This window comes from Telmatherina bonti (genome assembly GCF_933228915.1).
Source record: "Telmatherina bonti genome assembly, chromosome: 1".
Classification (NCBI taxonomy): domain Eukaryota; kingdom Metazoa; phylum Chordata; class Actinopteri; order Atheriniformes; family Telmatherinidae; genus Telmatherina; species Telmatherina bonti.
Window position 1 is genome coordinate 493,437 of NC_136619.1, and position 15,524 is coordinate 508,960.

At 51.9% G+C, this 15,524-nt stretch overlaps 1 protein-coding gene across 1 annotated transcript in view; it reads right to left on the reverse strand.

Moving 5' to 3' along the window:
• LOC306757968 (elongation factor-like GTPase 1) overlaps nt 1–15,316 on the reverse strand; it is a gene marked incomplete at its 3' end in the record, with an annotated part of 87,794 nt that extends 72,478 nt beyond the window's left edge. Inside the window, exons 1-4 of the mRNA XM_079243170.1 lie at nt 15,272–15,316; nt 11,161–11,260; nt 2,930–2,997; nt 2,770–2,854 (exon numbers count right to left, since the gene is read on the reverse strand). Coding sequence (XP_079099296.1) covers nt 2,770–2,854; nt 2,930–2,997; nt 11,161–11,254 — 247 coding nt within the window. The remainder of the gene's footprint in view (nt 1–2,769; nt 2,855–2,929; nt 2,998–11,160; nt 11,261–15,271) is intronic.
• Nucleotides 15,317–15,524: the final 208 nt, after the last annotated feature.

Here is a 15,524-nt window from a genome sequence, read left to right on the forward strand (position 1 = left end):
CAGCATGGTGGGACAGGAGAACTGGTCTACATCAGACCAGCAGCACGGTGGGACAGGAGAACTGGTCTACATCAGACCAGTAGCATGGTGGGACAGGAGAACTGGTCTACATCAGACCAGCAGCACGGTGGGACAGGAGAACTGGTCTACATCAGACCAGCAGCATGGTGGGACAGGAGAACTGGTCTACATCAGACCAGCAGCATGGTGGGACAGGAGAACTGGTCTACATCAGACCAGCAGCATGGTGGGACAGGAGAACTGGTCTACATCAGACCAGCAGCATGGTGGGACAGGAGAACTGGTCTACATCAGACCAGCAGCACGGTGGGACAGGAGAACTGGTCTACATCAGACCAGCAGCACGGTGGGACAGGAGAACTGGTCTACATCAGACCAGCAGCACGGTGGGACAGGAGAACTGGTCTACATCAGACCAGCAGCACGGTGGGACAGGAGAACTGGTCTACATCAGACCAGCAGCACGGTGGGACAGGAGAACTGGTCTACATCAGACCAGCAGCACGGTGGGACAGGAGAACTGGTCTACATCAGACCAGCAGCACGGTGGGACAGGAGAACTGGTCTACATCAGACCAGCAGCACGGTGGGACAGGAGAACTGGTCTACATCAGACCAGCAGCATGGTGGGACAGGAGAACTGGTCTACATCAGACCAGCAGCACGGTGGGACAGGAGAACTGGTCTACATCAGACCAGCAGCACGGTGGGACAGGAGAACTGGTCTACATCAGACCAGCAGCATGGTGGGACAGGAGAACTGGTCTACATCAGACCAGCAGCACGGTGGGACAGGAGAACTGGTCTACATCAGACCAGCAGCACGGTGGGACAGGAGAACTGGTCTACATCAGACCAGCAGCACGGTGGGACAGGAGAACTGGTCTACATCAGACCAGCAGCACGGTGGGACAGGAGAACTGGTCTACATCAGACCAGCAGCATGGTGGGACAGGAGAACTGGTCTACATCAGACCAGCAGCATGGTGGGACAGGAGAACTGGTCTACATCAGACCAGCAGCATGGTGGGACAGGAGAACTGGTCTACATCAGACCAGCAGCACGGTGGGACAGGAGAACTGGTCTACATCAGACCAGCAGCACGGTGGGACAGGAGAACTGGTCTACATCAGACCAGCAGCACGGTGGGACAGGAGAACTGGTCTACATCAGACCAGCAGCACGGTGGGACAGGAGAACTGGTCTACATCAGACCAGCAGCACGGTGGGACAGGAGAACTGGTCTACATCAGACCAGCAGCATGGTGGGACAGGAGAACTGGTCTACATCAGACCAGTAGCACGGTGGGACAGGAGAACTGGTCTACATCAGACCAGCAGCACGGTGGGACAGGAGAACTGGTCTACATCAGACCAGCAGCACGGTGGGACAGGAGAACTGGTCTACATCAGACCAGCAGCACGGTGGGACAGGAGAACTGGTCTACATCAGACCAGCAGCACGGTGGGACAGGAGAACTGGTCTACATCAGACCAGCAGCACGGTGGGACAGGAGAACTGGTCTACATCAGACCAGCAGCATGGTGGGACAGGAGAACTGGTCTGCATCAGACCAGCAGCATGGTGGGACAGGAGAACTGGTCTGCATCAGACCAGCAGCATGGTGGGACAGGAGAACTGGTCTACATCAGACCAGCAGCATGGTGGGACAGGAGAACTGGTCTACATCAGACCAGCAGCATGGTGGGACAGGAGAACTGGTCTACATCAGACCAGCAGCATGGTGGGACAGGAGAACTGGTCTACATCAGACCAGCAGCATGGTGGGACAGGAGAACTGGTCTACATCAGACCAGCAGCATGGTGGGACAGGAGAACTGGTCTACATCAGACCAGCAGCATGGTGGGACAGGAGAACTGGTCTACATCAGACCAGCAGCATGGTGGGACAGGAGAACTGGTCTGCATCAGACCAGCAGCATGGTGGGACAGGAGAACTGGTCTACATCAGACCAGCAGCATGGTGGGACAGGAGAACTGGTCTACATCAGACCAGCAGCATGGTGGGACAGGAGAACTGGTCTACATCAGACCAGCAGCATGGTGGGACAGGAGAACTGGTCTACATCAGACCAGCAGCACGGTGGGACAGGAGAACTGGTCTACATCAGACCAGCAGCATGGTGGGACAGGAGAACTGGTCTACATCAGACCAGCAGCACGGTGGGACAGGAGAACTGGTCTACATCAGACGTCTGGGGTCTACTGAGACCACGTTGGGGGTCTACTGAGACCACGTTGGGGGTGAACAGAACTCGTGTCAGGGTTTATGTACTTCACATCCATAACAGCAGACAGAGTCCGGTTCTTCAGCTCCGCTCCTCGTGAGCTACCATCCTGCAGGGTTTCGGGTTTCCCTGCTGCAACACGCTTTATTCCGATGGAAAGGTTCTCCAACAACGTGCCGTCATCTTCTGCACCTGCCTGGTAATGAGCTGCTGGTTTGGGTCGGGTGTGTTGGAGCAGGGAAACACTGAAACCTGCAGGATGGAGCTCCTGAGGACCGACGTTGGAGATCCCTGAGATCAACAGAGCAGGGATCCTCAATCCTGGTCTTCCGGGGTCCTGCAGGTTTTCCAAGTGTCCCTGCTGCAACACACCTGAGTCAGACAAGATCTGCTAACGACACACTGGTCTGAATCAGGTGTGTTGCAGCAGGGACACTTGGAAAGCCAGCAGGACACTCCGGCAGCGGGATCAGACAGCTACAGCTCCGGAGCCTCACCGTGGTGGAAGTGCAGCGAAATGGCGCTGGACTTCATGGTGATTCCTCTCATCTGTTCATCCTCTCTGCTGTCCAAATACCGGAGCTGGAGAAGCAGCAGAGAACATGCTGAAACTAGAAACCACCTGTCCAGGATCACGCAGCGGTCTGCAGGTCCTACCTTCCCCGCCAGGCGAGCCGAGATGATGCCGTTACTCGCCACCAGGCAGTCCGCCAGGCTGGTCTTCCCTGGAGATGGGCAAGAGGCCTCGAGTCACTTCAACACTTCACAAGAAAGTTTTCTAAAAACATCAAACTAACGTTGAATTTAACTCCAGATATAAATCATTTCAGATATCAGGTCAAAGAAATTCGGTGCATTTTCCCTCTGATTGCTGCAGATTTTCTTCTCATTCAGCAGAAAGACGGAACCTGGAAAAGTGGAGACAGATAATCCATCAGACAGAAGTCTGGGCCGGATCTGCTGAGTCATGATGAGACAGATAATCCATCAGACAGAAGTCTGGACCGGATCTGCTGAGTCATGATGAGACAGATAATCCATCAGACAGAAGTCTGGACCGGATCTGCTGAGTCATGATAAACAGATAATCCAGCAGACAGAAGTCTGGACCGGATCTGCTGAGTCATGATGAGACAGATAATCCAGCAGAAAGAAGTCTGGGCCGGATCCGCTGAGTCATGATAAACAGATAATCCATCAGACAGAAGTCTGGACCGGATCTGCTGAGTCATGATGAGACAGATAATCCATCAGACAGAAGTCTGGACCGGATCTGCTGAGTCATGATAAACAGATAATCCAGCAGAAAGAAGTCTGGGCCGGATCCGCTGAGTCATGATAAACAGATAATCCAGCAGACAGAAGTCTGGGCCGGATCTGCTGAGTCATGATAATCAGATAATCCATCAGACAGAAGTCTGGGCCGGATCCGCTGAGTCATGATGAGACAGATAATCCATCAGACAGAAGTCTGGGCCGGATCCGCTGAGTCATGATGAGACAGATAATCCAGCAGACAGAAGTCTGGGCCGGTTCCGCTGAGTCATGATGAGACAGATAATCCATCAGACAGAAGTCTGGGCCGGATAAGCTGAGTCATGATGAGACAGATAATCCATCAGACAGAAGTCTGGACCGGATCCGCTGAGTCATGATGAGACAGATAATCCATCATCCAGAAGTCTGGGCCGGATCCGCTGAGTCATGATGAGACAGATAATCCATCAGACAGAAGTCTGGACCGGATCCGCTGAGTCATGATGAGACAGATAATCCAGCAGACAGAAGTCTGGGCCGGATCCGCTGAGTCATGATGAGACAGATAATCCATCATCCAGAAGTCTGGGCCGGATAAGATGAGTCATGATGAGACAGATAATCCATCAGACAGAAGTCTGGACCGGATCCGCTGAGTCATGATGAGACAGATAATCCAGCAGACAGAAGTCTGGACCGGATCTGCTGAGTCATGATAAACAGATAATCCATCAGACAGAAGTCTGGACCGGATCTGCTGAGTCATGATGAGACAGATAATCCAGCAGACAGAAGTCTGGACCGGATGAACTGAGTCATGATGAGACAGAAAATCCATCAGACAGAAGTCTGGGCCGGATCCGCTGAGTCATGATGAGACAGATAATCCAGCAGACAGAAGTCTGGACCGGATCTGCTGAGTCATGATAATCAGATAATCCATCAGACAGAAGTCTGGGCCGGATCCGCTGAGTCATGATGAGACAGATAATCCATCAGACAGAAGTCTGGACCGGATCTGCTGAGTCATGATAAACAGATAATCCATCAGACAGAAGTCTGGACCGGATGAACTGAGTCATGATGAGACAGATAATCCATCAGACAGAAGTCTGGACCAGATCTGCTGAGTCATGATGAGACAGATAATCCAGCAAAAGGAAGTCTGGGCCGGATCCGCTGAGTCATGATGAGACAGATAATCCATCAGACAGAAGTCTGGACCGGATCCGCTGAGTCATGATGAGACCGATAATCCATCAGACAGAAGTCTGGACCGGATCCGCTGAGTCATGATGAGACAGATAATCCATCAGACAGAAGTCTGGACCGGATGAACTGAGTCATGATGAGACAGATAATCCATCAGACAGAAGTCTGGGCCGGATCTACTGAGTCATGATGAGACAGATAATCCATCAGACAGAAGTCTGGACCGGATCCGCTGAGTCATGATGAGACAGATAATCCATCAGACAGAAGTCTGGACCGGATCCGCTGAGTCATGATGAGACAGATAATCCATCAGACAGAAGTCTGGACCGGATCCGCTGAGTCATGATGAGACAGATAATCCATCAGACAGAAGTCTGGGCCGGATCCGCTGAGTCATGATGAGACAGATAATCCATCAGACAGAAGTCTGGGCCGGATAAGCTGAGTCATGATGAGACAGATAATCCATCAGACAGAAGTCTGGGCCGGATCCGCTGAGTCATGATGAGACAGATAATCCATCATCCAGAAGTCTGGGCCGGAAAAATTGAGTCATGATGAGACAGATAATCCATCAGACAGAAGTCTGGACCGGATCCGCTGAGTCATGATGAGACAGATAATCCATCAGACAGAAGTCTGGACCGGATCTGCTGAGTCATGATAAACAGATAATCCATCAGACAGAAGTCTGGACCGGATGAACTGAGTCATGATGAGACAGATAATCCAGCAGACAGAAGTCTGGGCCGGATCCGCTGAGTCATGATGAGACAGATAATCCATCAGACAGAAGTCTGGGCCGGATCCGCTGAGTCATGATGAGACAGATAATCCATCAGACAGAAGTCTGGGCCGGATCCGCTGAGTCATGATGAGAAAGATAATCCATCAGACAGAAGTCTGGACCGGATCGGCTGAGTCATGATGAGACCGATAATCCATCAGACAGAAGTCTGGACCGGATCCGCTGAGTCATGATGAGACAGATAATCCATCAGACAGAAGTCTGGACCGGATCCGCTGAGTCATGATGAGACAGATAATCCATCAGACAGAAGTCTGGGCCGGATCCGCTGAGTCATGATGAGACAGATAATCCATCAGACAGAAGTCTGGACCGGATCTGCTGAGTCATGATGAGACAGATAATCCAGCAGACAGAAGTCTGGACCGGATGAACTGAGTCATGATGAGACAGATAATCCATCAGACAGAAGTCTGGGCCGGATCCGCTGAGTCATGATGAGACAGATAATCCATCATCCAGAAGTCTGGACCGGATCTGCTGAGTCATGATGAGACAGATAATCCAGCAAACAGAAGTCTGGACCGGATCCGCTGAGTCATGATGAGACAGATAATCCATCAGACAGAAGTCTGGGCCGGATCCGCTGAGTCATGATGAGACAGATAATCCATCAGACAGAAGTCTGGACCGGATCTGCTGAGTCATGATGAGACAGATAATCCAGCAGACAGAAGTCTGGACCGGATGAACTGAGTCATGATGAGACAGATAATCCATCAGACAGAAGTCTGGACCGGATCCGCTGAGTCATGATGAGACAGATAATCCATCAGACAGAAGTCTGGGCCGGATCCGCTGAGTCATGATGAGACAGATAATCCATCATCCAGAAGTCTGGGCCGGATCCGCTGAGTCATGATGAGACAGATAATCCATCATCCAGAAGTCTGGGCCGGATCCGCTGAGTCATGATGAGACAGATAATCCATCAGACAGAAGTCTGGACCGGATAAGCTGAGTCATGATGAGACAGATAATCCATCAGACAGAAGTCTGGACCGGATGAACTGAGTCATGATGAGACAGATAATCCAGCAGACAGAAGTCTGGGCCGGATCCGCTGAGTCATGATGAGACAGATAATCCATCAGACAGAAGTCTGGACCGGATCTGCTGAGTCATGATGAGACAGATAATCCAGCAGACAGAAGTCTGGACCGGATGAACTGAGTCATGATGAGACAGATAATCCATCAGACAGAAGTCTGGGCCGGATCCGCTGAGTCATGATGAGACAGATAATCCATCATCCAGAAGTCTGGACCGGATCTGCTGAGTCATGATGAGACAGATAATCCAGCAAACAGAAGTCTGGACCGGATCCGCTGAGTCATGATGAGACAGATAATCCATCAGACAGAAGTCTGGGCCGGATCCGCTGAGTCATGATGAGACAGATAATCCATCAGACAGAAGTCTGGACCGGATCTGCTGAGTCATGATGAGACAGATAATCCAGCAGACAGAAGTCTGGACCGGATGAACTGAGTCATGATGAGACAGATAATCCATCAGACAGAAGTCTGGACCGGATCCGCTGAGTCATGATGAGACAGATAATCCATCAGACAGAAGTCTGGGCCGGATCCGCTGAGTCATGATGAGACAGATAATCCATCATCCAGAAGTCTGGGCCGGATCCGCTGAGTCATGATGAGACAGATAATCCATCAGACAGAAGTCTGGACCGGATAAGCTGAGTCATGATGAGACAGATAATCAATCAGACAGAAGTCTGGACCGGATGAACTGAGTCATGATGAGACAGATAATCCATCAGACAGAAGTCTGGGCCGGATCCGCTGAGTCATGATGAGACAGATAATCCATCAGACAGAAGTCTGGGCCGGATCCGCTGAGTCATGATGAGACAGATAATCCATCAGACAGAAGTCTGGACCGGATCCGCTGAGTCATGATGAGACAGATAATCCATCAGACAGAAGTCTGGGCCGGATAAGCTGAGTCATGATGAGACAGATAATCCATCAGACAGAAGTCTGGGCCGGATCCGCTGAGTCATGATGAGACAGATAATCCATCAGACAGAAGTCTGGACCGGATCCGCTGAGTCATGATGAGACAGATAATCCATCAGACAGAAGTCTGGGCCGGATCCGCTGAGTCATGATGAGACAGATAATCCATCAGACAGAAGTCTGGGCCGGATCTGCTGAGTCATGATGAGACAGATAATCCATCAGACAGAAGTCTGGACCGGATCCGCTGAGTCATGATGAGACCGATAATCCATCAGACAGAAGTCTGGACCGGATCTGCTGAGTCATGATAAACAGATAATCCAGCAGACAGAAGTCTGGACCGGATGAACTGAGTCATGATGAGACAGATAATCCATCAGACAGAAGTCTGGGCCGGATCCGCTGAGTCATGATGAGAAAGATAATCCATCAGACAGAAGTCTGGACCGGATCTGCTGAGTCATGATGAGACAGATAATCCATCAGACAGAAGTCTGGACCGGATCCGCTGAGTCATGATGAGACAGATAATCCATCAGACAGAAGTCTGGACCGGATCTGCTGAGTCATGATAAACAGATAATCCATCAGACAGAAGTCTGGACCGGATGAACTGAGTCATGATGAGACAGATAATCCATCAGACAGAAGTCTGGACCGGATCCGCTGAGTCATGATGAGACAGATAATCCAGCAGACAGAAGTCTGGGCCGGATCCGCTGAGTCATGATGAGACAGATAATCCATCAGACAGAAGTCTGGACCGGATCTGCTGAGTCATGATGAGACAGATAATCCAGCAGACAGAAGTCTGGACCGGATGAACTGAGTCATGATGAGACAGATAATCCATCAGACAGAAGTCTGGGCCGGATCCGCTGAGTCATGATGAGACAGATAATCCATCATCCAGAAGTCTGGACCGGATCTGCTGAGTCATGATGAGACAGATAATCCAGCAAACAGAAGTCTGGACCGGATCCGCTGAGTCATGATGAGACAGATAATCCATCAGACAGAAGTCTGGGCCGGATCCGCTGAGTCATGATGAGACAGATAATCCATCAGACAGAAGTCTGGACCGGATCTGCTGAGTCATAATGAGACAGATAATCCAGCAGACAGAAGTCTGGACCGGATGAACTGAGTCATGATGAGACAGATAATCCATCAGACAGAAGTCTGGACCGGATCCGCTGAGTCATGATGAGACAGATAATCCATCAGACAGAAGTCTGGGCCGGATCCGCTGAGTCATGATGAGACAGATAATCCATCATCCAGAAGTCTGGGCCGGATCCGCTGAGTCATGATGAGACAGATAATCCATCAGACAGAAGTCTGGACCGGATAAGCTGAGTCATGATGAGACAGATAATCCATCAGACAGAAGTCTGGACCGGATGAACTGAGTCATGATGAGACAGATAATCCATCAGACAGAAGTCTGGGCCGGATCCGCTGAGTCATGATGAGACAGATAATCCAGCAGACAGAAGTCTGGGCCGGATCCGCTGAGTCATGATGAGACAGATAATCCATCAGACAGAAGTCTGGACCGGATCCGCTGAGTCATGATGAGACAGATAATCCATCAGACAGAAGTCTGGGCCGGATAAGCTGAGTCATGATGAGACAGATAATCCATCAGACAGAAGTCTGGGCCGGATCCGCTGAGTCATGATGAGACAGATAATCCATCAGACAGAAGTCTGGACCGGATCCGCTGAGTCATGATGAGACAGATAATCCATCAGACAGAAGTCTGGGCCGGATAAGCTGAGTCATGATGAGACAGATAATCCATCAGACAGAAGTCTGGGCCGGATCCGCTGAGTCATGATGAGACAGATAATCCATCAGACAGAAGTCTGGGCCGGATCTGCTGAGTCATGATGAGACAGATAATCCATCAGACAGAAGTCTGGACCGGATCCGCTGAGTCATGATGAGACCGATAATCCATCAGACAGAAGTCTGGACCGGATCTGCTGAGTCATGATAAACAGATAATCCAGCAGACAGAAGTCTGGACCGGATGAACTGAGTCATGATGAGACAGATAATCCATCAGACAGAAGTCTGGGCCGGATCCGCTGAGTCATGATGAGAAAGATAATCCATCAGACAAAAGTCTGGACCGGATCTGCTGAGTCATGATGAGACAGATAATCCATCAGACAGAAGTCTGGACCGGATCCGCTGAGTCATGATGAGACAGATAATCCATCAGACAGAAGTCTGGACCGGATCCGCTGAGTCATGATGAGACAGATAATCCATCAGACAGAAGTCTGGACCGGATCCGCTGAGTCATGATGAGACAGATAATCCATCAGACAGAAGTCTGGACCGGATCTGCTGAGTCATGATAAACAGATAATCCATCAGACAGAAGTCTGGACCGGATCCGCTGAGTCATGATAAACAGATAATCCATCAGACAGAAGTCTGGACCGGATGAACTGAGTCATGATGAGACAGATAATCCATCAGACAGAAGTCTGGGCCGGATCCGCTGAGTCATGATGAGACAGATAATCCATCAGACAGAAGTCTGGGCCGGATCCGCTGAGTCATGATGAGAAAGATAATCCATCAGACAGAAGTCTGGACCGGATCGGCTGAGTCATGATGAGACCGATAATCCATCAGACAGAAGTCTGGACCGGATCCGCTGAGTCATGATGAGACAGATAATCCATCAGACAGAAGTCTGGACCGGATCTGCTGAGTCATGATGAGACAGATAATCCAGCAGACAGAAGTCTGGACCGGATGAACTGAGTCATGATGAGACAGATAATCCATCAGACAGAAGTCTGGGCCGGATCCGCTGAGTCATGATGAGACAGATAATCCATCATCCAGAAGTCTGGACCGGATCTGCTGAGTCATGATGAGACAGATAATCCAGCAAACAGAAGTCTGGACCGGATCCGCTGAGTCATGATGAGACAGATAATCCATCAGACAGAAGTCTGGGCCGGATCCGCTGAGTCATGATGAGACAGATAATCCATCAGACAGAAGTCTGGACCGGATCTGCTGAGTCATGATGAGACAGATAATCCAGCAGACAGAAGTCTGGACCGGATGAACTGAGTCATGATGAGACAGATAATCCATCAGACAGAAGTCTGGGCCGGATCTGCTGAGTCATGATGAGACAGATAATCCATCATCCAGAAGTCTGGGCCGGATCCGCTGAGTCATGATGAGACAGATAATCCATCAGACAGAAGTCTGGACCGGATAAGCTGAGTCATGATGAGACAGATAATCCATCAGACAGAAGTCTGGACCGGATGAACTGAGTCATGATGAGACAGATAATCCATCAGACAGAAGTCTGGGCCGGATCCGCTGAGTCATGATGAGACAGATAATCCAGCAGACAGAAGTCTGGACCGGATCCGCTGAGTCATGATGAGACAGATAATCCAGCAGATAGAAGTCTGGACCGGATCTACTGAGTCATGATGAGACAGATAATCCATCAGACAGAAGTCTGGACCGGATCCGCTGAGTCATGATGAGACAGATAACACATCAGACAGAAGTCTGGACCGGATCTGCTGAGTCATGATGAGACTAAATCAGAACAGACTGGAAGAGTTTACCGTGATCAACGTGCGCCAGAATGCAGAAGTTTCTGATGTTAGCCGGGTTTTTCTGCAAGGAGGAGATTTTATTCACGCTGCTGGGTCCCATCATGAACACCTGGAACACACACACACACACACACGCACACACACACGTAACAATCTGCAACGGTGTTAAAACATTATTTATAATACTTTTAATGTGAGAATAAATAAGTTCACTGGGTTTTGCCAGAACGTCTCCTCTCGTCTGTAAATGCAGTAAACCTCGTCTGGTTGGGACGTGGTCTGACCAGGATGTGGTCTGGTTGGGACGTGGTCTGGTTGGGACGTGGTCTGACCGGGACGTGGTCTGGTTGGGATGTGGTCTGGTTGGGACGTGGTCTGACCGGGACGTGGTCTGGTTGGGATGTGGTCTGGTTGGGACGTGGTCTGACCGGGACGTGGTCTGGTTGGGATGTGGTCTGGTTGGGACGTGGTCAGACCGGGACGTGGTCAGACCGGGACGTGGTCAGACCGGGACGTGGTCAGACCGGGACGTGGTCTGACCGGGACGTGGTCTGGTTGGGACGTGGTCTGGCCGGGACGTGGTCTGGCCGGGACGTGGTCTGGTTGGGACGTGGTCTGGCCGGGACGTGGTCTGGCCGGGACGTGGTCTGGTTGGGACGTGGTCTGACCGGGACGTGGTCTGGTTGGGATGTGGTCTGACCGGGACGTGGTCTGACCGGGACGTGGTCTGGTTGGGATGTGGTCTGGTTGGGACGTGGTCTGGTTGGGACGTGGTCTGGTTGGGATGTGGTCTGGTTGGGATGTGGTCTGGTTGGGACGTGGTCTGGTTGGGATGTGGTCTGGTTGGGACGTGGTCAGACCGGGACGTGGTCAGACCGGGACGTGGTCAGACCGGGACGTGGTCTGGTTGGGACGTGGTCTGGCCGGGACGTGGTCTGGCCGGGACGTGGTCTGGTCGGGACGTGGTCTGGTCGGGACGTGGTCAGACCGGGACGTGGTCTGACCGGGACGTGGTCTGACCGGGACGTGGTCTGGTTGGGACGTGGTCTGGTTGGGACGTGGTCTGACCGGGACGTGGTCTGGTTGGGACGTGGTCTGGTTGGGATGTGGTCTGGTTGGGACGTGGTCAGACCGGGACGTGGTCTGGTTGGGACGTGGTCTGTCCGGGACGTGGTCTGGTTGGGACGTGGTCTGACCGGGACGTGGTCTGACCGGGACGTGGTCTGGTTGGGACGTGGTCTGGCCGGGACGTGGTCTGGCCGGGACGTGGTCTGGTCGGGACGTGGTCTGGTCGGGACGTGGTCTGCTTGGGACGTGGTCAGACCGGGACGTGGTCTGACCGGGACGTGGTCTGACCGGGACGTGTTTTGACCGGGACGTGGTCTGGTTGGGACGTGGTCTGGTTGGGACGTGGTCTGACCGGGACGTGGTCTGGCCGGGACGTGGTCTGGCCGGGACGTGGTCTGGTTGGGACGTGGTCTGACCGGGACGTGGTCTGACCGGGACGTGGTCTGGTTGGGACGTGGTCTGTCCGGGACGTGGTCTGGTTGGGACGTGGTCTGGTTGGGACGTGGTCTGGTTGGGACGTGGTCCGGCCGGGACGTGGTCTGGCCGGGACGTGGTCTGGTTGGGACGTGGTCTGGTTGGGACGTGGTCAGACCGGGACGTGGTCTGGTTGGGACGTGGTCTGGCCCGGACGTGGTCTGGCCCGGACGTGGTCTGGCCGGGACGTTGTCTGACCGGGACGTGGTCTGACCGGGACGTGGTCTGGCCGGGACGTGGTCTGGCCGGGACGTGGTCTGGTTGCAATGTGGTCTGACCGGGATGTGGTCTGACCGGGACGTGGTCTGGTTGGGACGTGGTCTGGTTGGGACGTGGTCTGGTTGGGACGTGGTCTGGCCGGGACGTGGTCTGGCCGGGACGTGGTCTGGTTGGGATGTGGTCTGGTTGGGACGTGGTCTGGTCGGGACGTGGTCTGACCGGGACGTGGTCTGACCGGGACGTGGTCTGGTTGGGACGTGGTCTGGTTGGGACGTGGTCTGGCCGGGACGTGGTCTGGTTGGGACGTGGTCTGGTCGGGACGTGGTCTGGTCGGGACGTGGTCTGGTCGGGACGTGGTCTGGTCGGGACGTGGTCTGGCCGGGACGTGGTCTGGTTGGGACGTGGTCTGGTTGGGACGTGGTCTGGTCGGGACGTGGTCTGGTCGGGACGTGGTCTGGTCGGGACGTGGTCTGGTCGGGACGTGGTCTGGTTGGGACGTGGTCTGGTTGGGACGTGGTCTGACCGGGACGTGGTCTGGTTGGGACGTGGTCTGGTTGGGACGTGGTCTGGTTGGGACGTGGTCTGGAACCTCGCAGACCTGACGAGGTCAGAATCTCAGGAAGTCAAGTCAAACCCTTTCAGCGCTGAGAAGGATTTAGATCCTGAATCAAGCCGACCTTCGGGACTCTGATGGGGAAGAGACCAGAGTCCTTCCGCCCGGTTCAGACCTTTCTACTAAACAACCAGTTTTCTTTTGCTGACTGTGTTTTAGGGAAAGTTAAAAACTCCGGTCCTCGGTCCCAGGACTAATCCTGGAAAACTTCCATCAGAGCAAGATGCAGAGTCGGCAAAAATGGGAAATCCACTGATCTCCATAATGATGGTCTGAAACTGCTTGACGGACCTCATGCAGCACCGACGCTTGGATGACAAGAGCACGGCCACTGAACGAGTCTGGACTGAGGTTTGCTGCAATCTCTCATCTTTTGCTTCCAACTGCATCAAATCTTACAACCCAAGCAGGCACATCACACTAAGGAGCAACCGTTTCCAACAACAACCCACTGCTGTTTGCTGCATCGCAACAAAACCTGATGAACTTGGCATCCAGTTCTGGTGGCTTGAAACCCCAGCATGTGTCCAATATCATGCCAATATCCTGGACAAGACCCAGTCGTCCCACGGTGGAGAGAAAACGTGGTGATGAAGCTCATGGAACCGTTCAGGGACAAAGGAAGAACTGTTTCCACAAACTTCTTTACATCGGTGTTACTTGATGCCTGCTCGGCCAGAAGACCCCCCTCCTCGGCACAAGCATTAAGACTCACCGGAAGCTTCCAGGATCCGTCTAAAAGACTGGAATGAATTCAGCCCTCAGGTTGCATTATTAGGTTTTATTTTGCTTCAAGGGCTCAACTGTCATCATGGTGAGTGTGAAAGTGTAACCATGATGACATTACATCCCATCATTCATCAGGTGTTTCCAACCTGGTGCCAGACTGATGGTTTATGTGCCCAAACAGAGGAGGACCAGCAGCATCCTCAGCAGCATGACAGAGACTGGAGATACTCAGATTGGTTGCTACAAGTCTTTCTGTGTGTGAATGCAGAAAGGAAAAGGAGTGGCAGTGCCCAGTGCGTGCAGACAATCTAAGTCTGACTGAAAGTAAAGGAGTCTTGTTTAAATCCGTGCAGTCGCAATAAATTTCAGCAAGATATGAAAAACAAATCTGTGTCGACATCTTACTCTGAAAGAAGTGAAGGATAAACCTGTCCAGTCACTTGGACTGCCCTCTGTGCATGCAAACTGGAAACGCCCAGTGGCCGTGCTGTTCATGTGTAAGGGGGGTCAGAGGTCAGGGTCAGGGTCAGAGGTCAGGGGTTCCCTGCTCTTTAGACATGCACATTATAACTAACCCAGCCACCTGTCCTCTGGACATTACAGGTGGAGAAGCCAAATAACTGGACTGTGGACGTTCTAGTGTTAACTGGGTCTACTGGGTTTTACTGGTTTAACTGGGTTTACTGGGTCTACTGGGTTTAACTGGGTCTACTGGGTTTTACTGGTTTAACTGGGTCTACTGGGTTTTACTGGTTTAACTGGGTTTACTGGGTTTTACTGGTTTAACTGGGTTTACTGGTTTTAACTGGTTTAACTGGGATACCTGCTGCTAGTAATGCGGCTAGCTTTAGCCACTCAGAAAGACGCCACTTTAAGTCGCATAAATCTTTACAACACGTCAGAATGACACGAAGACATCACGTTGACTTAGATCCAACTAGAGTTACAGAAAGATTTCCTGAAATGTAAAAATAATAAAATATAAATAATAAAAATGACCCAACAGCAATAACTCACGTTGTGGTCCCGGAAGTTGCCGTGAGCCGCCTTCCTGCTTGCCGTAGCAATAGCTCCGCCCCTTTGAGGACAGACAAAGCTGGTGTCCAATACCAACTCAGATAAAAAGTCTAAATCCCGCCCCTCACATGCTCTACCAATCATAAATGGGTATGTTTAGCGGTGGTTCGAACCAATAAAAAGAGACGTAGCTGCCCCGTTTGCCATATCAGGCATGGGCCATAGACATAATATACATAGACGCCGCACAGTG